The 26,551-nt window shown below is 39.2% G+C and overlaps 1 protein-coding gene across 2 annotated transcripts in view; it reads left to right on the forward strand.

Moving 5' to 3' along the window:
- Positions 1–26,551, forward strand: part of grin2da (glutamate receptor, ionotropic, N-methyl D-aspartate 2D, a) — a 140,924-nt gene that overhangs the window by 23,164 nt on the left and 91,209 nt on the right. For both annotated transcript variants that reach the window (XM_037540064.1, XM_037540068.1), the window contains exon 2: positions 21,138–21,704. In XM_037540064.1, coding sequence (XP_037395961.1) covers positions 21,195–21,704 — 510 coding nt within the window. In that variant the 5' untranslated portion in view covers positions 21,138–21,194. The remainder of the gene's footprint in view (positions 1–21,137; positions 21,705–26,551) is intronic.

The raw sequence follows: 26,551 nt of genomic DNA on the forward strand, positions 1-26,551 counted from the left end.
TTATGGGCAATGTAAAGGGTAACAGATACTTTCAGAATATGTCAAAAACTGGAACGTATAAAAATGGAGATATGAGGTTTTATTCCAACAACCGAGAACTCTCTCTCTCTCTCTCTCTCTCTCTCTCCCATATATATATATATATATATATATATATATATATATAATATCAAAGATTGCTTGTGTGAATTTTAGTGTATCTTTGAAGAGGAACATAATGTCAGTGACTCCTTTGGGAACAGCTTTTGTTGGGAGGACACAGCTGTCACTCACTGGTTTTGAGATTGGACGGATAGAAAAGAGGCAGTGGGGTGCTCAAATGTAAAGAGTGGACAGATTAAATGCTGATAGATTTGAAGGTCCACTCTTAAAAAGATGGTTCCTCAAAGGTTCTTCATTAAAGAAAGTGGTTCTATATAAAACCATGAACACTCAAAGACCTTTAGCATGGTTAAGAGTTCAGAGTGATGGAGAATGTGCTGTAAATGGTTCTGTGTAGAATCTTTTTGAAAAATGTTCTATATAGCACCAAAAAGGGTTCTTTTACTTTACCAATGTCAAGCCTGACACAATAGAAGAACCCTTTTTGGTGCTATTTAGAACAAATTTCAAAAGGATTCTACATAGAACCATCTACAGCACATTGCCCATCAATCTGAAGAACCCTTTAATCATCTAAAGGGTTCTTTGAGTGGTCATAATTTTATGTAGAACCATTTGTGTGTTATGTAAAGTGATATTATAATGGATATTATACTTGTTTTCAGAGGCTTTTCTGTAATTTCTGTTAAATATATGTTTCCTCATTTTTTTCCTGACACTGAATAATGACCAATTTATATTTAATGGCTGTTTTAACTGGAAATGAGATAAATGCCGTTTTAACTGGGAATCCGTGGGGAATGCAACCAAAAGAGAAATCAGAGTTGTTTGACGAGGCTTGCTTATATTATCCTTGGCTAACTATGCATTGTTAGTTAATGAGCTGTGAATAAAAATGACACTGCTTCTATTTTCGTGTACTAGATTTTGTTCTTCAGAACGTCTGAGCTGTGTGGCTGTTCTTTGAGCAGAAATGCCTCCAGGTTGAGGGATGAAGAAGGTGAATAATGCTCTGTTTTTCTGAGCTCTCTGACTTTCCATAAGAGGTTGAATGAAATTCAGATTTGGTGATTTCTCCACAGCGGAGGGCTTTTGACTACATCCTGGTGTTGAAGAAACCATCCTTGAATTTCTTTAGCAGTGTGTGTGAGGACGTGATCATTGTGGAATATGGAGACATCATGAGGAGACCGCGTTTGCACCATAGGGTGCATCTCACCCCGCGAAATTGCCTCATTTACCTTGCCCATTATATGACCATGACGAACAATCACCAGACTTAACAACTCCTACAAGATAGCTCCCCATACCATTATGGATCCGCCAGCATGTTTCACAGTCGGCAGCAGGCACTGTCGGATGAAGGCGTCCTTACTTGTGTTCCTGTGTTGGAAAGACCCTCGTTCTGTGTTCTAAAGAAGGAAGCACATCGGTGTTTAGGAGAGGGGATGGAAGATGGCTCATCAGACCGTATTAGTTTTTTCCACTGCTGTAGGTTTTGTGCTTCTTACATTAAGTTCTGTCTGTGTGGTTTGGCCTTGGATGCAAGCAGTTTCTTAATGGTAGCCCTGCCATCAAGCGCAACTGCTTCACAGAAGGGCTGATTCAATTCTGGGGTCATTTTTGAGGCTGTATATTTATGTAGTGTTACACAGCTACGCTATTTGTCCAAAAATTTGTAGACACCTGCTCACGTAACGTTTCAATGAAAATGAAGGGTATTAAAAGGGAGTTTACCTCTGTTTGGTGCAGTAACTCCCATAATAATTGATATGGGAACATTTTGTGCTAAATGTTAGAGCAGTAATGTGAGGATGTGATTGCATTTAGCTACAAGAGCATAAGTGAGGTCAGGTATTTATTCTGGAGGATTAGTTCTGGTTCACAACTCAAACTCATCCCAGATGTATTTGATGGTCCTTCATCAATCCAGGGAACCCAGTTTCACAACTCCACAGCCCAGTTCAGGGGGCTTTATACCCCTCTAGCTGGTGCTATTGGACATGATGGCATAGCTCTCATATGTGTGCAGGTTTGAGTAGGTGAATTCAATAGTTTTGTCCATTTATCTACCAACATCTTCAACTTGCAGTCACTGCTCCTCTTTACTGATGCAATTGAAACGATTCCCAAGACTTCTATCCATGTACTGATTCCTTGTACTCTTTGGATACTGCTAGTTGCCTCATGTTTCTTTGAAAACTCAAATATGTTGACTCAATGTGTTGTTAGACCTCTTTTCTAGCTGACACTTACCCCGCTAATTGGCAGTGAATCTAATATGAGTCACTTGTGCAGCTACAGTTGTTGTTGTGATGTAGTTATTTCAAAGTTAAAGTCACGATAAAGTCATGACACTGTATATCGAAAACTTTGTAGACACCTGCTCCTCTAATATTTCTTCTGAAATCAAGGGAGTTAATAGAAAGTTCCCCCCCCTCGTTTGGAAAAGCTTTACATTGAAAAAATGATACATTAGCAAGTGAAACCATCTTAAATGTAGTCGATATATCTAATATGTCTCATTATCAGATTATTGTAAGGATTTTTGGACTTATTTATGGATCTTGACTTGTTTTAGGTGATGTTATGTTATGAAAGTGTCTTGTTGTGTTGGCAGTACATTTAGCTTGTTTTGAGCATTATTTCTTGGGCAAAAGCAAAAGTATCTTTAAAATGATTTAAAACAAGCAGAACATATCTAGAAATAAGTCTTATAATATACTTACAGCAATCTCATAATGAGAAATATTAGATATATTAAATGCATTTAAGATGTTTTCACTTGCAAAGATACCTTTTTTGTGCGGTGTACACAATGTTGGAACGCTGCTGTGAGGATTTGATTGCATTCAGCCACAAGAGCATTAGTCAGGTCAGCTACTGATGTTGGCTGACTGGCGATTGACTCTGGATCACAAACACCACTCCAACTCATCCCAAAGGTGTTGAATTGAGCTCCATCACTCCAGAGAATGCAGTTCAGCTCCACAGCTCAGTGCAGGGGTGGCCAAATACCCCTCTACCTGATGCTGACGTTGGACATAGTGGTCTTGAGCTCATGTGCAGATGTTCCAGGTACAGCACTTTCCTATGGAGATTATACAAGCTATTAGAAGCTACAAGTTGCTAATTAGAAAGGGTGTCTGGATACTTTTGGACACATAGCATGTCCTGATCCCCATCAGTTCCATTTTTCCTCCATGAGTTGCTTCTAATCCCTGTCAAGAATATAAGATCAGAACTTCATTCTTTGTGGATCATATTTTATAGCATCTGTCATGGCAGTCAGGTATTTTTTGTTTTAATATCGAATGTTTTTAGTCCTGTCTCTGTCCTGGTTTCTATGTCCTTATAGCCACCACTACCTTTTTTGTAAATTAACAGCAAAGTAACCAAAGCAAGCGAGTGCTCGTTTGGAAACACATGAAAGATTTATGTGTCTCAGTCTGTGCAGAGTATTCTCTTGCAAAACCCTCATTTGAAGGATATGTTATATCATCATCAAGCAGGCCTTCATAACCGTAATTCTGGAGCTCTGTTCCCCTTTGATTATGTAAGAAATCATCACCACAGGGTTGTTAGTATTCCTCTCCTTGTCATTTTTTGTCATGCTGGGAGAGGAAGACAGAAGTTGATTAAATAAAATGTTCCATTTCCTCTGGTGCTTTTATCGAAAGCACAATGAGAAGATGTAATTTCACGTTCAAATGATGGCCCACACAGAAAGTATCGGACTTCTTAACACGATCATTTTATTTATTTTGCTTTCTACATCTTTAGCCACTTGAGAGATAAGTACTGTTGATTGTCCAAAGTGCATAAATATGCTTCAACCGTTCTCCACCAAAATAAGGCGGTTGATTTTAAAATCAGGTTTCGCCAATCAACACAACCGTGCCTGTAGACATGGGCCCCTGATTCTGGGTGAAAGTCAGGGAGAGAGGGAGGATTGAAGAAGGATGTTAACTGATGCTAAAATGTCATAACGGTCAAACGTTGGTCAGCTATAATCATTTGCACATGCATGTGTTTAATGATGAAGCAGTGTTAAAAGGCAAGTGCTACATTTATTATTTATAACATTGTGGAAGTGTCGGGTTACAAATAAGTCATTATGTCTACATAAAATGAGGCATCGTTTTAAAATAATCCGTCAAAATCTTGAAGTTAATAGACATTATGATGACACAATCGGTCAAAATCTTGAGATAATAAGACAGTATTTTGTCATAATCTGTTGAAGTCCTGAGATAATAAGACATTATTTTGTCATAATCGGTCAAAATCCTGAGATAATAAGACATTATTTTGTCATAATCTGTTAAAGTCCTAAGATAATAAAACATTAGTTTGTCATAATCGATCAAAATCCTGAGATAATAAGGCATTATTTTCTCATAATCTGTTAAAGTCCTGAGAAAATAAGACAATATTTTGTCATAATCTGACAAAGTCTTGAGATAATAAGACATTATTTTGTCATAATCTGTTACAGTCCTGAGATAATAAAATATTATTTTGTCATAATCGATCAAAATCCTGAGATAATAAGACATTATTTTGTCATAATCTGTTAAAGTCCTGAGATAATGAGACATTATTTTGTCATAATCGGTCAAAATCCTGAGATAATAAGACATTATTTTGTCATAATCGGTCAAAATCCTGAGATAATAAGACATTATTTTGTCATAATCAGTCAAAATCCTGAGATAATAAGACATTATTTTGTCATAATCGGTCAAAATCCTGAGATAATAAGACATTATTTTGTCATAATCAGTCAAAATCCTGAGATAATAAGACATTATTTTCTCATAATCTGTTAAAGTCCTGAGAAAATAATACAATATTTTGTCATAATCTGACAAAGTCTTGAGATAATAAGACATTATTTTGTCATAATCTGTTACAGTCCTGAGATAATAAAATATTATTTTGTCATAATCGATCAAAATCCTGAGATAATAAGACATTATTTTGTCATAATCTGTTAAAGTCCTGAGATAATAAGACATTATTTTGTCATAATCGGTCAAAATCCTGAGATAATAAGACATTATTTTGTCATAATCAGTCAAAATCCTGAGATAATAAGACATTATTTTCTCATAATCTGTTAAAGTCCTGAGAAAATAAGACAATATTTTGTCATAATCTGACAAAGTCTTGAGATAATAAGACATTATTTTGTCATAATCTGTTACAGTCCTGAGATAATAAAATATTATTTTGTCATAATCGATCAAAATCCTGAGATAATAAGACATTATTTTGTCATAATCTGTTAAAGTCCTGAGATAATAAGACATTATTTTGTCATAATCGGTCAAAATCCTGAGATAATAAGACATTATTTTGTCATAATCAGTCAAAATCCTGAGATAATAAGACATTATTTTGTCATAATCGGTCAAAATCCTGAGATAATAAGACATTATTTTGTCATAATCAGTCAAAGTCTCGAGATATTATTTCACAATCAGTCAAAAACATGAGATAATGAGACTTTATTTTGTCATCAGTCAAAATCTTGAGATAATAAGACATTTTGTCATAATCTGTCAAAATCTTGAGATAATAAGACATTATTTAAACATAGTCCAAATATGTAGAGAATAAATCATTGTGGTGAAATACTTAATCAAAATCCTGAGAAAATAAGCAAATATTTTGTCATAGTCTGTCAAAATCTTGAGATAATAAGACATTATTTTGTCATAATCAGTCAAACTCCTGACATACCGAGACACTTTTGACATAATCAGTTAAAATCCAGAGAAAATAAGACACAGATATGTAGAGAATAAATCATTATGTTGACATACTTTATCAAAAAATCAGTCAAAATCTTCAGATAAAAAGACATCATTTCAACATAATCGCTCAAATATGGACAATCTTTATTTTAACATAATTCATCAAAAAAAAAAAACCCCGTTACTTTCACATTATCAGCCGTAATCTTGAGAAAATACATCACTGCTTAGAGATAAAACAGCATGTACTGCTGTCAGAAACAGAGAGAGCAAATCAGGCGGTATTTTCTGCTCCACCTGGCTTCCAAATGAATATGCCGTGCTGGGTTGTGTGGCGTGCCTTGTTCCTGCTTAAATATCTCAGCAAAATGTGAGGCATTTTCACTGATCTTCTCTCATGACAGTTGTGTTTTGCGGGAGGCTGATAAAATGTCATGAAAAATGCAAACGTACAAGTTAAACTTGTGCTCACGCTGTTATTTCCACTGAAAGTCAAATATTCTTTCAAATAAAAGGTGTGGGTGTGTTTATTTGTTCCCCCTCTAAGTGCACATGCTCCACTTGGTCTGTAGCAACAGGTGAACGTGAATCTCAGACCCGTGCTGCGTTAGTTAAGAACCTCCAGCCTGGCGCCCGCAATGAGAACGCCCTTTAACGACTACTGTGAGCTGCTCTGTTTGGATTGGTGGCTTGTGATTGTAATCTGACAGAGTAGAAACTGACCCTGCTCAAGTGTGCAAGCTCCATCTGCATGGTGGAGTGGGCCCTGGAGGCTCTGGCTGGCCTTCTATTCCCAGCAGTACTTTATAAGAGCCTGCGCCTGAGCCAGCTAAATATCAACTCATTAGCTCAGGCAAATGCAACTGCTGTAAAAAATAGAATATTGAATCCATTTAAGTCTGAGCGAGGAGTGAGGAGGAGATGCGAGGGCATCTATGGAGACGGGTGGAAGTACAAGTCTGAGCATCCCTTCAGCATGTATTTGCTTGTTTTCTCGTCTCCAACGTCGTCTTTCCCGTCCTTGGGCTGCCCTTGTGTCTTTTCTCCATCTTTGCTACCTTTTGCACTCTCTCTCTCTCTTTCCCTCCCCTCCTGTTCTTCTTTTTTCATCAGTCTCTTCCCTCTAAAGGCTGGTCCTTCCTCTCTGACTCTGTGTCCTGTACTGTGTCTACCTCTTTCACCTTCCCATCTGTAATTTCCTGGAAAAAATAATGCAACATCATACTGAATTTTGCTCCTGTCTGATCCTCGTTTTAAATCGAATTAATTTTGCGATGGTTGAACATTCTTACACAAGGTCACAGTCCTGCCTGTTGATTGCTTTCCATGCGCTGCTGAATATGTCAGGGGCAACCAGTGTATGCATTCACTACAGAAACTACTTAAAGCACAAAGTGTATTTTTGGACAAACAAAGCCGTATTATTATTCTTCCTCTATAGCGTGATGGTGCTTTGGGGTCAGGGCTGGTTCCCGTCGCGGCCTTTCTGAAAATGAGTCACGTGCAGAGAATATGCGCCAAGTAATGCGTCCGAGGTGTGAGAAATTGAAACGCAGCACTCTTCATTCTGTCGGAGGAATGGAAAGCGGCGTCGGGGACCAAATGAAGATGCCTGTTTATGAAAATGACAGAACTGATTTTGCCACTTGCGCGTCAAATAGAGAAACAGCAATTTGCAACCAGTAGCTAATGATGGTGTTTCTTTATGTAAGCAAATTGCGCCGAAATGATTATTAAGCACCCTAAAAGAGGACTCGTGTGCCGAGGCATGCCCAGGGTTTCTTGAGTCTGGCCTAGAACATTGGTATGTGAGTGAGCACTACTCCAGGCTAGTGCGTGGCGCCTCATCTCCGAAGTGAGGGACAAGGCTAGACCTGAATGAGAGGAAGCCATTTTCAGCCTGCATGAAATTCTATCACTGTCAGACCTCGAGACCTGGAGTGCCATGGGAAAAAAGCAGCTCCTGTTGACAGAATGCTGTTTTTTTGAAGCTGCACAATACGTTGCTGAAAGCTTATACTTAGGAGATCAGCTTTTTTCGTGCGAATCAGAAGAAAACGTGACTGATGCTGTTTTTTTGTATCTTTTTGAAGTGAGATTTCCTTGATGTACTGTTGGTGTGGTCAGGTTCTAGTGCGGACGTCTTGTTGAGAGTGGATTATACATGCTGGGGATTCTAGATGAAGATTGATGATACAACTTCAGAGCACATTTTTAAGTGGTACACACTTGGAACGGTCTGATTTTCCTTTTCCATTGCTCCAAATATGTGATAGGCTATCAGTAAATGTTGCATTTTTATTTTGGCTGATTTTTGTTGCAATTTCATGATGGATATAATGTGTTGGGGTGCACTTGCACTGTATTTGAATGCTGCTGCAATAATACAATAACCAAAATATGATCGCATAATCAGGCATAACTCTTTTGCGCTAAGTAGTCTCTCAGTTTAGCACTTTATTAGGTTCATGTTATTTAAATAAGCAACTGATTTTACATTTATCAGTAGAGCCTAGCACCAGGCAGTATGACAATATTGATCGTTATGGTGATAAATTATATCACAATATGTCACAATATGCTTTTCTGAATATATCCTGCATATCATCAGTGCTTAAAGGACATTGGGCTTCACTCACCAACGTCTTCCAGAGCCAGAGGCCAGAGACTCATTAGTCCTTTTTAAGTGGATGTAGTGTAGCACAGAATGTAAAATGTTGAATAAAATAGTTTTGGCATTAAAATTTATCTTAGTAGTTATCAGATGTCATAAAAATTGTATTGTGAAAAGTTTTTGAGGTGTCATGATGTTATATTTTTGCCATGTTGCCCATCCTTAATTTGGCTCATTACAAAAGCAAATAATGTTAATTACGTTGTAAGCATTGTAAGTTTTGTCTGATAGAAAGTGCTGGACGTGTGATAGTTTGTTTCATGTGTTTATATAGACTGAGGCTAATAAAAAACAGCCAGCGTAAAAACCATTGGCTAATTTGCCTGTTATGAAATTAGAATGGGCCTCACGATTGGTATCTCTCTAGTTGGAAACATTGGTGTTACCTCTATACATCTGGACTGATATGTAGGTGGACACTTTCCTGTGCACCTCTTCTGTTACAGATATGAGTAGGCAGATCCAAAGTGATGCTCAGGGTAATTGCATGCTGAGGACACCGTATAAAGCAGAAGGTCACCAAGACCAGGGTGCTGTTGCAGTTATGGCACCCGTTACTTCATTATTTTGAGGAGGAAAGAAGAGCTGAATATGGCCAAAGTGTTCATTAGCAAACCGGAGTCTGTACTTTTCTTCAGCATGACCTTAGTCAAACAGTGTTGTGCAAAAATCAGAGAAAACCCTTCATTTATTTAATATACAGCCAGAACAGCCATTAAACACAAGTTGTTCACATTTCAGAAGTTTCTAAAGGAGAGCTCATGTAAAACAATCCAGTTACATAAGGAAGAGGAAGGTCAAAGTAAAGAAAGTGATTAAAACTGTTCCACAAAATTACCTGTTTGAGAGGAGAGGAGAAAATCAAGCACGACTCCTGCCTCAGATCTGAAAAATTCACAGATGTTTCTGTCCATCCTTCCACTATGAGAAGACAAATCAAGTCTGAAAGGATATGTAGCTATAAAGAAGTCACATAAAGTTACTATGGAGCTGCTAGTGACATCCTGTAAAAATAATTCATAGCCACGACTTAGCAAGGCGTGGGCACAAGATAATTTAATGGTGGCCATGACTTGGTAAGGTGTGGGAGCGAGAATATGCCTTACTAAGTCATGGCCATGCATTAGGATCTCGTTCCTTTGACCTACTAAGTTGTGGCCACGTGGGAACAAGATAATTAAGTCATGACCATGAGATGGTAACGAAATCCTAATGTGTGGCCATGACTTAGTAAGACACGATCTCATTCCCATGCCTTATTAAGGTTTGGCCATGGCTTAATTATCTCCTTCCCACACATTACACGCTTTATTTATATTTATATGGAATGTCACCAGCAGGGCTCTCTATGTTACTGATGAAAGGAAACACACAAAAAAACAACTTGCAAATCAAAACAAAGAAGCTGCTGGTGTTCTCATAACAATGGACTGACCACCCCATAGTCCAGACCTCAACATTACTGAATATGTATGGAATTTCCTAGGTTTTGAGATTTAAACATGGTACCAACTTCTAAGACGTTGCTTTGTAAGTGTGGAAAAATATATCTGCAGATTCTTTCAAAGCCTGTAACTTTTTTCCTGATGCTGAAAAATGAGTAACTTGTACTAAATGGCTGTTTTGACTGGAAATGAAATAAATGAAGGGTGACCTCTGGTTTTTGCACAGCACTGTATGAAATTAGAGACGTTTTATCGTCTGATGAGATATTTCAGAGCTGACATTTCAGCCATATAACAAAATTTGTCATTCACAGCGTTACGTGTATCCCTTCCACTGGACGGTGTGTGGCATCAGAATGAGGCATTTGCTGAGCATGCGCTGTGAACTGAAGATGATGAAGAGCGTGTGCTACTAGATGAGACGTTGTGGAATCAACCATAACTCATTTCCATGCTGGTACTATAGATAATCGCTTGTCGGACAGCGCTGCGCCACAGTGTCTTGATGTGCCCGGATCTTTCGCAGTGGCTCTGGTGGAAAAAGACAACAACAGCAACAGCAACAAAGAGGAACCTGCAGGGCTTGCAGCTAGATAAGATCCACACCGCTGGCAGAAACTAGGGGAGCCTTTGATACTGTGTGTTTTAAAATCAATAGCATCCAGACTTGGAAGGAGCCAGGAAGGAGGTTGCAGTGGCTCTTTCACATGCTGATGTATGCTAAAGCGACGCGGTACAGGGCTGCCCACATTAGAGCTGTGTGTGTTTTTTTATAGAGTCATTCTGGATAAGTGGCTCTCTCTGGGGAACAATAGCCCACTGCAGACCTATGATCTGAACAAGTGACCATCTGCTCTCCCCTCCATTCTTCCCTGACACAGCCTGCGTTTGCGTAAAGTACACAAGCCACTCAAAAAAAACATGCCCTCACAGATGTTGCGGTGTAGTGCACCAAAGTATTTATAGCCAACGTTGATTTGACACTGATTAGGGATTTTGATCACGATGAGCTGTAATGCTGTAAACTGACTGACTGCCAGGTCCTCGGAGAGGAGGCACATCTCTGCAACCCATAGATTTTAGACATCACGGGTCAACGTTTGGGTCAGATTGCAGACTTAAGAGCTGTCTGGGGTTCTAAAGTTAATTTAGGGTGTGATGTTGAAGTAGCTTATAGAGGCAAATGTTTTCAAAGCCGAGGGCAAATGATTCTTTGCGGAAGCCAAGGATTACTCTACAGAGAGCAGTAGGTCTCACTAAGTACCTTGTTTAGTTTGATACGCTGAGTTCAGAATTCCTCGAAGGATGAATTGAGAGGGACTACACTTTGATAGGGAACCTTAGAGGACCAATCCAAGGTGCTTGAAGGGTCAACACGTGCACACAAGCTTATAAGAGGCTTGCTGTTGTGGCATCCGTTCCTGGCATGCAATCTCCTTTATTTGTGCGAACAAGAAAGTGGCACTCTCAAGGCCTGCTTCCCTGGAGAGTACCCCACAAGGAAAGCAATCTCTGGATGTGGAACACCTGAGTGGAGGTCCCCCGAGCCGGCCAATCCTTTAACCCAGTTAGTCAGAAATGCGGGTTGACACTTTTGTACCCCCAAATGAGGCATCTTGAAAAGGGAATGAGCTCATCAAGAAGCGAGTAGTTATGACAACGCTCTCGTTTCATTTGCATCTTTCAATTAGCATGGCAGGTTCCACTATCTATTATGTTTGGTGTCACTTACTGGGATCTACAAGATGTTGCCTGAAGACTGCCATCGCATAGCGGCAATTAATATGAATTGAGACACAATTTGAGCCACTGACTGCCAGTTCACGGCTGCGCTCTGTCTTTTGCTTCATCAGTAATTACAGCATGCTAGACGTAGACACAGTTCCCACTGAGAGCGGCGGTGAGCGAAATGAGATTCCTGCCTCAGTTCTCCACAGACGTACCTGACTTTATTTTGTGGTGAAGCTTGGATCGTCTGACAAGGAGAATCAGACAGAATCAGTTATTCTGGGCTGACGAAGACCAAAGCTTGCTATTCCGAGTTCACGTCCTGCTGTTAAGGTCAGGACCAGACATATTTTTCTTCACCGTTCATTTGAATTCTTCTTTCAGCACAAATCTCTGTGTCGTTTTCCTACAGCTATCACTCTGGCCTCACACAAGGGTAACACAAGAAGTGTTATAATCTAGTGTAGTCGACAGAACTGGGACGTTTGAGTGAGGGAGTGGCTCGGTCTCAATCAAATGCCGCAGTCTGATGCTGTATTCTCTTCCTCTTACTACAGGCCATTCAGAGCAAGCATATGGGGCTTAACACCTCCACAGCTACATCTACAATCAGAGCTAACTATTTAAACCAGATGCTCCTATGCTGCCCTTTAGCACACTGTATTTAATGAACACTTTTGAATGTTGGAACATTAAAGCCTTTGCAGCAGTGCTCGTCTCAGTGGCATTTTCTTTTATGTATGATAAAAGAAAGCCTCATCATTATTATTATCATTATTATGCATTTTATTTGCTTTGGATTTAACCATGACAAATTATAAGCATTTTGAAGTCCATGAGCTGGAGAACATTTTTGATGTTACACTAGCATTCAAAAGTGTGGAATTACTGGTCATATTAATAATCTTTGACCTTTTATATACAGTAGTAAATTGGGGTGCAAAGTTTGGCAAATTATTTTGACCATCAGAACATCATTTGTAGCTAATAGCTAACTGGCACACCTTAAATCAAGGATGCCACCCATCAAAAAATACAGATAGTTCTGGTTCTGAAATCAGATTGGCTGGAGTACGCTAGTGAAATTTTAAAGTTATGTTTACCACTCTTTACTAGCCCAAGTTAAAATGAACACAAACACCAACACAGGGTTTGCTTTGGCTTAATGTACCTCGGTAGCTCTTGAAAGCTGTTGCCGTCTATTGAGTCATCATTCTCAATAATTTTCCACAAGCATGTGTGTTTTCCTCTAACTGTTGTGCATCACGTTTTCTCTCTGAGAATGTGGATGAAATATTTGTCTTATTGCTTTGACATTTTTTATTAAGGCTACCTAGCAGAGCCCTCATGTGTACAGTCTAGAATTACTCCTCAACTTGAATAGAATAGAAAAGGAACTGCTGTTTATTGGAAATGAAATATATACAGTAGAGTAAAAAAATGTAAGCACCTGAGAAAATTAGATCGAGTAAGCTGTTAATCTGGTCAGTAAGCATTTATTTGCTCAGAAAAACAAACAAAAAAAAAAAACAATTAACAGCACAATCAATTAGAAATTTAACTTTGACTGTTTAAATCTGCATTTTTGCCTGTTTGTTGTATATCCCTGCGGTCAGAAGAAAACCTTGTATCTCCAAAATAGTAACTTTACAGGAGAAGGAAAAAACATACTTCACTTTCAATGTAAGTCAATGGAACCAGAATTTTTCCCATGTCATTTTGGGTAATACTTTCAAATTATGTCCAAAACTGAAAAATGCCAAAAATGGAGATACAAGGTTTTCTCCGACAGCAACGATATATATTTATACATCAGGTATAATATTATGACCACCTCCTTGTTTCTAGGCTCATTGTCCATTTTATCAGCTCCACTTGCTATATAGGTGCACTATAGGTTCTACAGTTACAGACTGTAGTCCATCTGTTTCTCTGCATAGTTACTTAGCCCCCAGTGTACAAAGCAAGGTTCAAGTGAGTTTGGTGTGAAAGAACCTGACTATCATGTTCAGAGCCCTGACCTCAACCCCACTGAACACCTCAGGGATGAACTTGAACAGAGACTGTCAGCCAGGCCCTCTCACCTCACAAATGCTCTCCTGGATGAATGGACAAAAATTCCCACACGCACAAATCCTGTAGAAAGCTTCCCAGAAAAGGGGAAGCTGTTATAGCCGCAAAAGGGGGTCCAACTCCATATTAATGCCTAGAGATTTAGAATAGGATGTCATAAAAGCTCCTGTAGGTGTAAAGTGTAGGTGTCCCAATACTTTTGTCCATATCATGTATAAATACATAAATACTTCTGTGCAAAACACTTTTAATGGCCTTAACGACAAAACATTAATCATAAATGAACAAGAATTAAACAAATAGATAACTGTATAAGTAACTGAGTATAATATAGCTTTTCCTGCTCTGCCTTTGTGGATAAACTTGCAGACAGCTTTTTACAGAAAGAAGAGTATCTATTGTTCCTGTTAGCACTGAAGGCTTCAGACAGCTCAAAAACACTGCCAAGCTTGCTAACTAGGCCTCAACAATCAACAGGTGTATTTGGGCTTGGCTCATTATTTCTTTTTATTCACAGGGGTGTATATATTTGCCTATACCATTGGTCAAACAAGTGTTTGTTTGAGCAGTTGTTGGTTAATGGTTTAATCAGTTAATCATTTAAGTTACAGTGTAGATTTGTCAGGTTATGTAGAATGTCGGGTTATTGAGTTTACTAAGAACATGGCATTCTGGAAACCCATTTTTTAATTATGATGTAATTCTTAATGTTTACAGCTTTTTCAGTCAGGCATGTTTACTGGACAGCCTCATCTTTCTGGACACATCTAAAATGTCCTTTTTGCACAGGACATGCACATTCATATCCTTTTATCTGTTTGCCGGGCAAGAAAATTGGTTTTAGATCTTTGAAAGCATTGATTTGAAACTTTTGAAGTGTAGTAAATATCGGCTCTTTGTACTGCTCTTCCAGACCACAGTGTTTGTTGGTGAGCAGCGTGGTGTGAGTTGCTGGGAGATCCCTGTGTGTATGTGCAGGCTCGGGCTGGAACACTACTGCTCTACTCCCCGCTGCTGTCTTTGCCCATAGGCCAACATGAGTGCAGTAATAACGCACTGAATAATGCAACAACCTGTCTGATGGGGCATTTTTCTTCCCTTCAAGCGCCTTTGAGTTGAGCCTCTGTCCTAGTGCCTTATTGAGCTTTCCTTTAAATATTTCTCTTTCTACTCTTCTACCTTTTGGCGTCTCTCTTTCTCCCTCTCCCTCTCTCTCTCCCTCTCTCTCTCTCTCTCTCTCTCTCTCTCTCGCTCTATTTCATGTTCATGGATCCCTCTATCTTCTCCTACATTGCCACTCTTCACATTTTCTGACATCCCTCCTCTCCGCGTCCTCTCGCTTCTTCACACTGAGACTGCTTTTCCCATGTCTTAATCCCCATTCTCTGAGTGTCTTCTCCCCCCCCCCAGATGACTCCACAGTGTCAAAAGATGGTGGAATGAGCCGGTAGAATTAGTAGGAGTGCGAGAGAAAGGAAAAAGAAATGAAGGACAAATTATGACGTCAGGCTCCTTCTGCTTCAAAGCAATGACATTAGCATCTCCAGCCTTGAAAGGCAGATATGGATTATTTTTCAGTGAATATTGGTGTATGCATGCCTCAGAGCATTAGAGTTGAAGTGTAAGTGCTAATTATTGTGTATGCGTATGACTGAAGGTGGTTTGTGGGTGCGGGTTTGCGGTATACGAGGGTGGCTCGATAGGATAGATGCCTCGCAGTTTGTGCGTACGCGTGTTTAGTGAAAGGTTAATTAAAGAGAGTGCGCATGGGGATGGAGAGGAGTGGTGGCTGCTGTACAAAGTGACTTGAAAATGATTCATGGAGTTGCTAGTGCTTCACTTCTTCTGCCATTTGCGTCGCCGAGCCGCCTCTCGATCGTCAACCCCCACCCTTCCCGCCTTTGTTGTTGTTTGAGGAACGCAAACAAAGGGTCTAGAGGGCAGCGCCTAGCCCTTCTATACTCCTCTGCATGCTTTTTTGTTTGTTTTTATTTACTTGATCTGTTTGGGGTTGCCAGAGGCTTTACTTTTAAACATAATAATGGAAAAAAGGGCTGTTTGGTGCAAGAACCTCATTCAATAGTTCTCAATACTGGTCCATGGGCTGTTGGACCATTGGAGTACCGCTGAGTGTTCTCTTCTCTAAGCACTCCTGATGAACTGACTACCAAGCCCTGCCTAATTTCAATTGGATTATTATACTATATTAGGGCAAAGAAAACAATACAGCATGTAGAACTAAGGACTACTGCTCTAAAGGACCTTTCAGTGGGCGGTCCTTTAAAGAATAACTGGTAACATTTAACTGAAGGGCAGCATTCATAAAGATACATGAGGCCAGAATGCGCCTTTCATGACCATAACAAGTATAAAGGCTTTTTCTAAAAAAGTATCAGTTGTCATAAAAGCTGTCTTTGTCACTGTTGATGTGATTTCATCAGCGAGCAGATGTGTCACTAGAACTTTTAGAAAGGGGTAAGACCCATAGATTTTATTGGGGTGGCACACTGCTAGGAAGAAAAACCTAAATAACACCGTAGTGTCACTGTATAAAAATGACAATGCGCTGTTTTTTTCAGTAAAACTAATGCCAAAAGTAAACTGAAAGACAAAACTGTGTTCATGGGGAAATGACATTTTTTAATCAACTAAATTAAACGTATCACTTTACCTTTAAGAACAACATTTCACACAGACAGGCCGTACAAATGATCAGGTTAGGCTGCCTTTACAGCAGGTTATACATGAGTCTAATGATTAGAAAGCTAATTAGACATCACTGGATCACAGTTAACCCCTTAAAAGCCCAGGCTTATTACAGAGTAAGGCTTATTATTCAGTAACTGGCCAGTAGCAAACTGGCCAGTAACAAACTGGCTGAGCCATTCTTAGGTTATAGGAATGTGTAATAACATTTTGGGCCATTTAAGGGGTTACTCTACAAAACACGCACGCATTCAAATGTAAATCATAATGAGCACGATATGCGATCATATCTGATACTTAACTTATATTACCATCGCATAGCCTACTTCATAATAAAGCTCACAAAGCAGTACTGCTGAAGGGACTCAGCCAGCATTCAGTTGCCTGTGTGCTGAGCAAATTAGCCTATCACAGCAAGATATGCTAATTAAAATTGCAGCATCCTACTCATATAACTGATTGGTAAGTACCCTGATGACTAATTTTCACCATAAAGTATAATTGATGCTTTATTGCTGATGGCTGACTGATGATGGTTGACTGTCTCACTTTCCACAGTTTGGGTAGGGTTGTATTGACTCCACACCCCCTGTCTCGTCTCCAGGCTTTTTATTTTATTGATCTGTTTTAAAACGTTTTTATGAAAACATACAAATATGTACTTTTACAGTAGGAAAAACTTATTTCAGGTACACAGTTGGACCATGAAACCACTGTACCTTTGAGGGACATTTATTTTGTTTGTACCTTGATGAAAGAAACATGTACCTGCATAGAACCTTTATTTGCATTTTAACAGTGCAAGATATTTTCACTTGAGAAGATACAATGTTTGCAGTGTAAGCCTTCATGAATGTCTATGTAGGTTTATATCAGTAATCATGAGAGGTTTATTTAGGTGCTGTGTGGTCTTATGAACACTTTTCTTCAATAAAGTGTCACCAAACATGATAACCTCTGTTAGGTTGAAGTTAAAAGAACCTGCGAGTGTTCTATAAAAGGGTGGACTGATAGCAGTCTGATTATGGTTAAACTGGTATAAAAATAACATGAAACAAATAAAGTGTTTCAGTTGCATTCAAATACTGTGCAAGTCCACTAATTTAGCTCATGTTACCTTACAAACCAGTAATGCAGATCAGCCAGAAGCAACACTATAAAATACCACATTGCCGATTGCTTGTTTGGAGCGAAAATCGGCTGATTCTGATCTTGGCCAGTTCTTCGTATGCATCCTTAGTTCTATGCCAGTAAAAGAATTTTCCAAGAATTGTCGTAGAAGATGTCCAAACCAAGAACCATTAAAGAGCTTTTTATAGCTTACAGAATGACAATGACACCGAACCAGGTTCAGGATGATGCCTAGATGAAAGAGTCATTGTGTTCGTTGTGTTGGTGTAGTGTTGCACTGCTGCAGATACCATGGCTTCTATGTATTCCTTTAAGAAGGCTTGGGAGCAGCTTCCCCACTATATTAAAACATTGCTTTCATGTAGGTTTGACTCAAGCTTATACGCTATAAACATCGAGCTTGCGATTTGAACACAGTAGTGGTTTTCGTACACCCCGCCCTGCGAGAGCGCCGACAGACAAATATCGATACACCTCTTGCCATATTGATCGGCATATTGCGTTTATTCACAGTATATTACCATATCGATATTTCAAACTCAGCCCTACTGCTGCACCGTAGATGCTTTATAGCCTAAATGATTTATAGTGGAGATTGGAGCTCTCTCCGTGTGTTGTGGGGCTAAAGCATGAATCAGCTGGGGGCGGGGGTAATGAATTCTCATATCTCTCAGGGAGTGCTAAGGTTCATGGTGGTGAACTGGGTTAGTATTGTTTCCATGGCCCCTGCACTGGACCTCAAATTCCTCTGCCAGTTTGATCAATCTGTGTTTGGCGGACCCTTAATTGCTATACGGTGATTTTTGCAGCGGCTGCTTCTGCTGCTCCTCTTTGTTGATGTGTTTTGCTTATCGTGTACTCGTAAATGTGTTTTGCCCACTTCCATTTTCTGTACCATTTCTCTTCCCCCTCTCTCTCTCTTGTTCTCTCTTTCATCTGCACTCTGCCTGTTCCATTTATATTCCATACCTCCCCACTCAATGCTTGTCTTGATGACTGCAGTAATTTTTCACTTAACCCCTTAAACGGGAAAAAAGGACCAGTAAAGTACAGGTATTGCAGTTTATTGCTTCATGCTGTAGCTGTGAAATGCCTTGCAACATATTAAAAATGCATTACCCAATAAAGTAACATGGTCAAAGATTAGCCTGTGCTATTTTTTGTGATTTACTGTTGTTGGATTCACAACCTTAGTATACAAAAACACCCACAGAAGCCCTGATCTGGGACTGTAATTGGTCAGGACAATCACAGCTCAGTTAAACATGTTGAGATTGGTTTGAGGGCTTGTAAAAGCCAATTTTATGGTAACAACAAATGCTATTTTCTGGAACCTTACTAAGGACCTATCGACAGGACCAGATTCTACAGCTAGAGACAATGTTTTCAGCAGTGCTTTCACTTTGCTTTCAGATAAATGTATTGTTATTCCAATATGCTAGTTATGTGCAAGTTCGTAGCTTTCAAACTGTTAATAGGAAGCTAGAAAACTGAAATTCAGAGTGTATAATTCGAAATCTTCATCCTCCTTGAAACACAGAACAAGTATCTAAGCATGCAGTACTGTACAAAAATCAGAGACAAAATCGGAGAAAAATCATGTTTCCAGTCAAAACGGCCAACTTATTATTTTTCAGGGACAGGCAAAAAAAGCACGTCATATTGCAAAGAAAATTATTCAAAAGCATAAAGTTTTTCAGTATTTAGTGTGTTCACACCTTTCCTTTATTACCATTCTGTTGGCAGACTTCCATTCTTTTTGCATATTGCTGCTGTCGGAACAAAACCTTGTATCTTCAAAATGGTAACTTTACAAGAGAAGGAAAAAACCTTCTTTACTTTTAATGTAAGTCAGTGGAACCAGAGTTTTTTCCAAGTCAATTTGGACCATTTCTTTTGGTACTTTTACACACAATGTAAAGGGCCACAACTACACTATATTGCCAAAAGTATTCAGTCACCCATCCAAATCATTGAATTCAGGTGTTCCAATCACTGCCATGGCCACAGGTGTATAAAACCAAGCACCTAGGCCTGCAGACTGCTTCTACAAACATTTCTGAAAGAATGCGTCGCTCTCAGGAGCTCAGTGAATTCCAGTGTGGTACCGTGATCGGACGCCACCTGTGCAACAAGTCCAGTCATGAAATTTCCGCGCTACTTAATATTCCACAGTCAACTGTCAGTGGGATTATAAAGTGGAAGCGATTAGGAACGACAGCAACTCAGCCACGAAGTGGTCGGCCACGTAAAATGACAGCGCAGGTCAGCGGATGCTAAGGTGCATAGCACGCAGAGGTCGCCAACTGTCTGCAGAGTCAATCACTACAGACCTCCAAACTTCATGTGGCCTTCAATTCATTAGCTAAAGAACACCGTAAAGAGCTTCATGGAATGAGTTTCCATGGCCGAGCGGAGACTGGGAGCCAGGCCTTCTTGTCCAACATCAGTGTCTGACCTCAAAAATGCACTTCTGGAAGAATGGTCAAAAATTCCTCTCCTAAACCTTGTGGAAAGCCTTCCCAGAAGAGTTGAAGCTGTTATAGCTGCAAAGTGTCGGCCGACATCATATTAAACCCTATGGACAAAGAATGGGATGTCACTCAAATTCATATGCGTATATGTGAAGGCAGACGAGCGAATACTTTTGGCAATATAGTGTATTTTCAAACTATGTCAAAAACTGAAGAAGGGCAAAAATGGAGATACAAGGTTTTGTTCCAACAGCAGTGAAATATATGTTTCCACAGCTCCACAGTTCAGTCTTAGAAGCTGCTTGCATTTTTTTCTTCTCACATTCGAATGATGTTCAGGTCTGGACTCTTTGGTGGTCAGTCCACTGTTCTGAGAACACCAGCGGCTTCTTTATTTGAGTTGTAGCCCTAAATGTTCTTTTTTCTTTTTCTTGATCTCTACACATCCTTTCAAACCTGTTGCACTGGGTTGTCTTCGTACAGTGGACAGAAAAACCTATTGATTTCTTCTCCTCTGTCTCAAAGATGAAAGCTTTAAGTGTTTATCTGAACGTGACAGTTTTGATGGTCTAACAAGTCTTGTGGTTTACCACGGTTGCCCTACATAGCTGTATATATAGTTCATTAACTCTCAGTAATTTCTTTTGAAAAATGAATAAGTTGTTTAAATAAATGCAGGGTGGTCTATGACTTTTGTACAGTACTGTACCTTTGGTGAATTAGACTTAAATCTATATTGTTGTATATACAATCACACAAATTGTTGATATAACAAGTGAAGCTTTTAAAGTAGGGACTGAATAATACTAATAATTATTTAATTATAAAGGATATTTGCTCTACTTTTTCCTGTTTCTGCTAATAGTTAGACCCTGTCAGACACAGTTCATAGTTGTTTCTGGATAATAAAGCTTAAGCTAATAAGATTAGAGTTTAAGGGGTTAAACTTACATTACACTCTTCACAGTCTGCCCCCTTTTCCTTCAACAACCCTCATTTACCATTCGTCTCTCTTGCTCTCTCTCTTTCTCTCTCTGTCAAGGTCGTGTACCTGAACAAAGCTTTGTGAGCCCCCCCCCACGTTCTCTGCACCTCGTCAATGGCGGTGAGGCCCGCCCTCTCGTTCCTGCTGGCCGTGCTGGCGTGCAGCGGGCCGGCCCGGCCTTCCCCCCCACTGCTGCTCCGACCCCGGGAGAGAGAGAGGGACTCGGGCGGGGCTTTGGGCGGGGTCAACATCGCCGTGGTCCACTCTGGCTCCTCCCACCTCCCGGAGACGAGCGTTGGGGGGGGCTCGGGGGCGGGGCCGGGGACAGGGACGGGCGGTCCAAGCCGGGCCTGGTCGGGCCAGGTGGGCGAGAGCGTGATGACGCCATGGGGTCCGGCAAATGTGATCTGGCTGGCAGTGAACGAGAGTAGCCCGGGCAGCCTGCTGCTGCAGCTGTGTGAGCTGCTGGCCACCACGCCACTGCAGGGCCTCGTCTTTGAGGAGGAGAAGCCGCCACCCCCCAACCGCGCCCCGCTGGCACCCATGCTGGAGTTCGTCTCCGCGCAGACCGGCGTGCCTGTCCTGGCTGTGGGAGGAGGAGCCGGCCTGGGCAGGGAACCTCAGGTGAGGCCTTCCTGAACTATTCGTGGTAATTCGACAAAACATAGCACTCAGCGGTGCAGAGATTTCTCATGTAAGCGCTGAAACAAATCATGCACCACTGTAGGGGTTAGCTTGATTTCATGGAGGCTTTTATGAGCTGTGCACTGAATTTTAATTGAAATCGGATAGACTCCAGCTACTCCCCTTCCTACTGCTGCCAGAGCTCAGATGTGGGTACAGTCTGTTTGCATTTACACAATTACATGTGTTTTATTAATATATCATATTTATATTTACTTGCCTGAGCATTTTCAGAAGATTATATCATATATATTTGAGGAAATCTGCCTTTTAGTTCCACCTTCAGATTGATATTGAGTTACTAAACCTCTTGGTTTAATTGCATTCTGTTCTGTTGGTTCAACATCTGGCATGCTTTGTGGCTTCATACACTTTACAATTTTGCATCATTCCCCCACAAAAGGGAATGAACAGCACCTACTGTACTTAGAGATACTCTACTAGTATATGCTGAATGAATTTTTTATGCTCAAATTGGCTTTTGCTTGAATATTTGACCCTTTAAATGCTGCTGTGTCTGCTGTTAAACCTGTTGTTATTTGTTAATACCAGGATTTATTTTTGAAGAATCAGTCATATTTTGTTGTTACTCTCATTAAGCAAAGCAATAATAACTGCTCACTGATCTGAATTGCACTGTGAGTGAGCTTTATTGCATCCAGCCATAAAGAAGGACTCATGCATTGTTTATACACTGATAGAAAACGAGTCAAGGACTTGACGCCTAAATGTTTTCTGACAGCATTTTTTTCAGTTTACAAAAGGTTTAAATGCATAAAAGCTACTATAATGTGTGTAGTATTTCTCCCACATATCTACTCACTTAACTTTTCAAAAAATAATAGTTTAGTATAATTTTTTAGTTACTTAGTTACTTAAAGGGTCAAAATATCATGTGGTACGACTGCCATTACTGCTGTTTTGAAAACTGTTTTGAAATTACTCTAAATCTATTCATTTTTATTTTGGTCCAACTTTATATTAAGTGTCCCTAATAACTGTGTAGTTATATGTGAACAACATAACACTTTATTTGAAGGCTACCTACATAAGGGCTTTATGACGCATTCATAAGCACTGAATAATGTGTTTATGAAGCAATACTTGAACATTTATTAAGTGCTTATGTCGCTTCTCGCAACCTGACATAAGATGTTTTATGAAATAAATGACATTGTACTGACATAATATGAATAAATGTTGAACATATTTACAGCACTAAACATATTTAAACCCTGTACATAATTGCATCAATCATCTTATCCACGCCATGGAGGCAAGAGGGGGTGGTTTCCAGGCATATTTCACCTGATATTAATACAAGGTCATTTTAAGAATGCTGACATAAATGGTTATGTATAGGGTTTAAATATGTTTAGTGCTGTAAATATGTTCAACGTTTATTCTTATTATGTCAGTACAATGTCATTTATTTCATAAAACATCTTATGTCAGGTTGTCGAGAACTGACATAAGCGCTTAATAAATGTTCAAGTAGTGCTTCATAAACACATTATTCAGTGCTTATGAATGCGTCATGAAGTCCTTATGTAGGTAGCCTTCAAATAAAGTGTTACCCAAAAGTGTAACTACTAATGTTTTAGTCACTGTTACAGATGGATTACAGCAGTACACCTTATGTAATTACACATGTGTAGTAACTTCAGTTGTTATATAGGTACAGTGCAATTACAGAGTGGTAATTATAGAATGGCATTTAATGTGATGTGATTACTTACCTTGTTACAACACAGTTATTCTACAGTAATTATGTAAACCAAATGTAACGTAAAAAAACTTCTGACCTGTAGTGCATCTGTACTGCTGTAATCCATCTGTAACTGATTAAATCATCAGTAGTTACAGTGTTGTTAAATATGCTATTGATGTGTAGCTATACAGTTATTAGAGACACTTAATATAAAGTGGGACCTTTATTTTTTATCCGATTGGCATGATTTATAAAGTGTTGTCCTGTTCAGAACTGCAAAGTATTTCTAATTGAATTTTCATCATAATATACAAAAAAACTTTGTCTGATTATGTCCATTTTATGAAATATCATGTGGTGTAACAATCAAGTCTGTTTTATTTTCTATGTCAAAATATGCAAAAAAAATGCTATATACTTACATGTACAACTACAAGCACGAGAAATTCTCACCAAATTATTAATTATCAAAAAAGGTAATAAATAGAACAAGAAAGTTGTGTCTGTTTTATGCAAATGTTATTTCACATTGGCCTGTGCCTGTATTTTTACAGTACTGTCAGTAAGCCAGCGGCCATGTGGTAACACTTTAACTCTTTGTCTTCAGGATAACACTGTCTTGGGTTTGCCATGACATTGACAAACGCCATAGACCTTCATGACAGGAATGTCATTTCTTTGCATTTACCCACACACTGACAGAACTGGCTGACTGACAGAATGACATAGGGTACATTGTGGCACTGGCCACGTTGACACTGGTCCTGTGAAGGTGACTGGGTTTTGCAGGCTGGCTTGTCAGGACCAAAGCAGTATGTCAGCGTTTTCAGACTATGTAATACTATAGACATGCTAGATATGCTGTAACTTTGCTCTAAAATGTGGAAAAATCCGATAACACTTCATTTGAAGGTGTAGGGACTTCATGACACATAAAAAGACACAACTCGAGTACTCGAGTTATTGTGAATAGCTGAAGTCAGTATTTGCAAGATGACATAAGATGTTTTATAAAGTCAGTGACATTGTATTGACATAAGAGGCCTTAAACTAAAATGATGGACATTTGTTCCATGTCTAAAAATGTTATGGAGAACTTATAAGGCAGAGGCCTAGTTAATATCACCACATTCTCTGTCAGTAAAAGGTGTATGAACACTTTTAAGATGCATGATCACTTTACGGCATCAGAATTTTCCATAGAACTGATATATGGTGTTTTTAACTAGACTTCTGCATTATTAGTTCAATTACATGGTAATGATGTTTCGTGACTGTGTTATAAATGGAACAAATGTCCGTCACTTTAAGGCCCCTTATGTTAACATAATTTAAATTACTTCATAAACATCAAATGTCATCTTGCGAATGCTGACATAATGTGTTCATAAATCCTGTGGTTCAGTGGTTCACTTCAGTGGTTACGCATGTGTTGCGAAGACCCCATGTAGGTAGCCTTCAAATAAAGTCTTACCAAAATCAAATGATGACTTGGATTTGTCTTTCATGAAGGATGTATGTTTTAATGCATGAACCTGTCCTTATTTGTCTGCTTTAGGTGTAAAATTGGCCTCTAGATATCATAAAACTGTCATTTTTCAGCCATTATGTGTGGCAGTGCATAATTCTGTCACTGTTATCTTCATTGACATGTGACAGAGCTTTGGCCCTGCTAAGTTGACTAGAAAAATCTGATTTATTCAACTTATTTATTCAATTTATTGATGCCAACTCATGTCATAAAATACATAACATCATTTGAAAACTGTGACATAACAGCATTATGACATTAAGTTATGAAAACAGACTGTCATACCTGCTCATTGCGTCTGTTTTGACAAGTGCAGGCATGTATGCTATCCTATGCATAAAAACCCCATAGTAAATACTGTTGAGGTCACAATGTAATCAGCAGCTGCCTGCCAGAGGGGAAGTTATGCCCACTCATGATCTAAATTTAGTAAAACACTGTCTAGTTATTCGAATAATTAATGCAAATTAGCATTAGTCAACAATACAGGCCATCTGGGGTCATGCAGTTCCCTTGCACCTGCAATGACCCAATGACTAGATATAAGCAGAAGCAGCTTTTAAAGCACTGTGCATTAATGTGCTGTACTACAATAAGTTTTTTTCCCTGTGTTTGTGTAACAATAAGAATATGTGTCTTTATTAATGAAGGCTATGTACACGCACTATTGTCCAAAGGTTTGGAATCACCGTTCACCATTAAGGAATGGATGTTTTTAATAATATGAAATCTATTACACTGTCAATTCAACTCAATATGAAAAGAAAATGGATTACATTGCTTTTCTTTCCCACTCGCTGGAACTCCCTCACACTGGTTCACCAGGCATTTTGTCCTTTTGGGCTCCCAGTTATAGATGGCTATGGCATAATTGGAGTCCAAATTTACAACCTCCTGGTGGGGATGAATGCTTAGTCTGTTGCACACGAATGTTTAGCAGACTATACAAAAGTATTTGTAGTTTTAACTTTACCTAGATCACTGTACCGGTACCGGCACACTTCCATCAAGGCCTTAACTTACCTTTACACAGTTTTAATGCATAAAATCTTCCAGCAATATGGTGATGCAGTATACCATTAGAAAGTTTGACATCTTAGGATTAAACCATTTTATGAATATTCACATGAATTCACATGTGTTATTCACAGCAGTAATAATCATCTCATCTGTAACATAAGCACTGTGAATGAGGAAACACTAGCAAATCTGTGGGTCTTTTCTTTCAAAGCCTTGCTATCTACAGTGACAGCATAATAATTTACATGTATAGCATTTAGCAGACGCTCTTATCCAGAGCGACTTACTAGAAGTGCTTTGTCTATCTAGAGAAAGTATCTTTGCTAGTAACCAATAGCTTAGAGAAAAAGACAGTCCTGAGCTCAGATACTGCTAAAAACTAAATGTCACTGCAGACACCAAGAGAAAAAGAAACAGAGTTGAACAAAGAACTCTGTGCCATTCAATGCAATACAATAACAAACAATACAATACAATAAACTACAATACACAGTGAAGTACAATAAAAATAAGTGCAGCTTATAA

This window comes from Pygocentrus nattereri, chromosome 1 (assembly GCF_015220715.1).
Source record: "Pygocentrus nattereri isolate fPygNat1 chromosome 1, fPygNat1.pri, whole genome shotgun sequence".
NCBI lineage: Eukaryota > Metazoa > Chordata > Actinopteri > Characiformes > Serrasalmidae > Pygocentrus > Pygocentrus nattereri.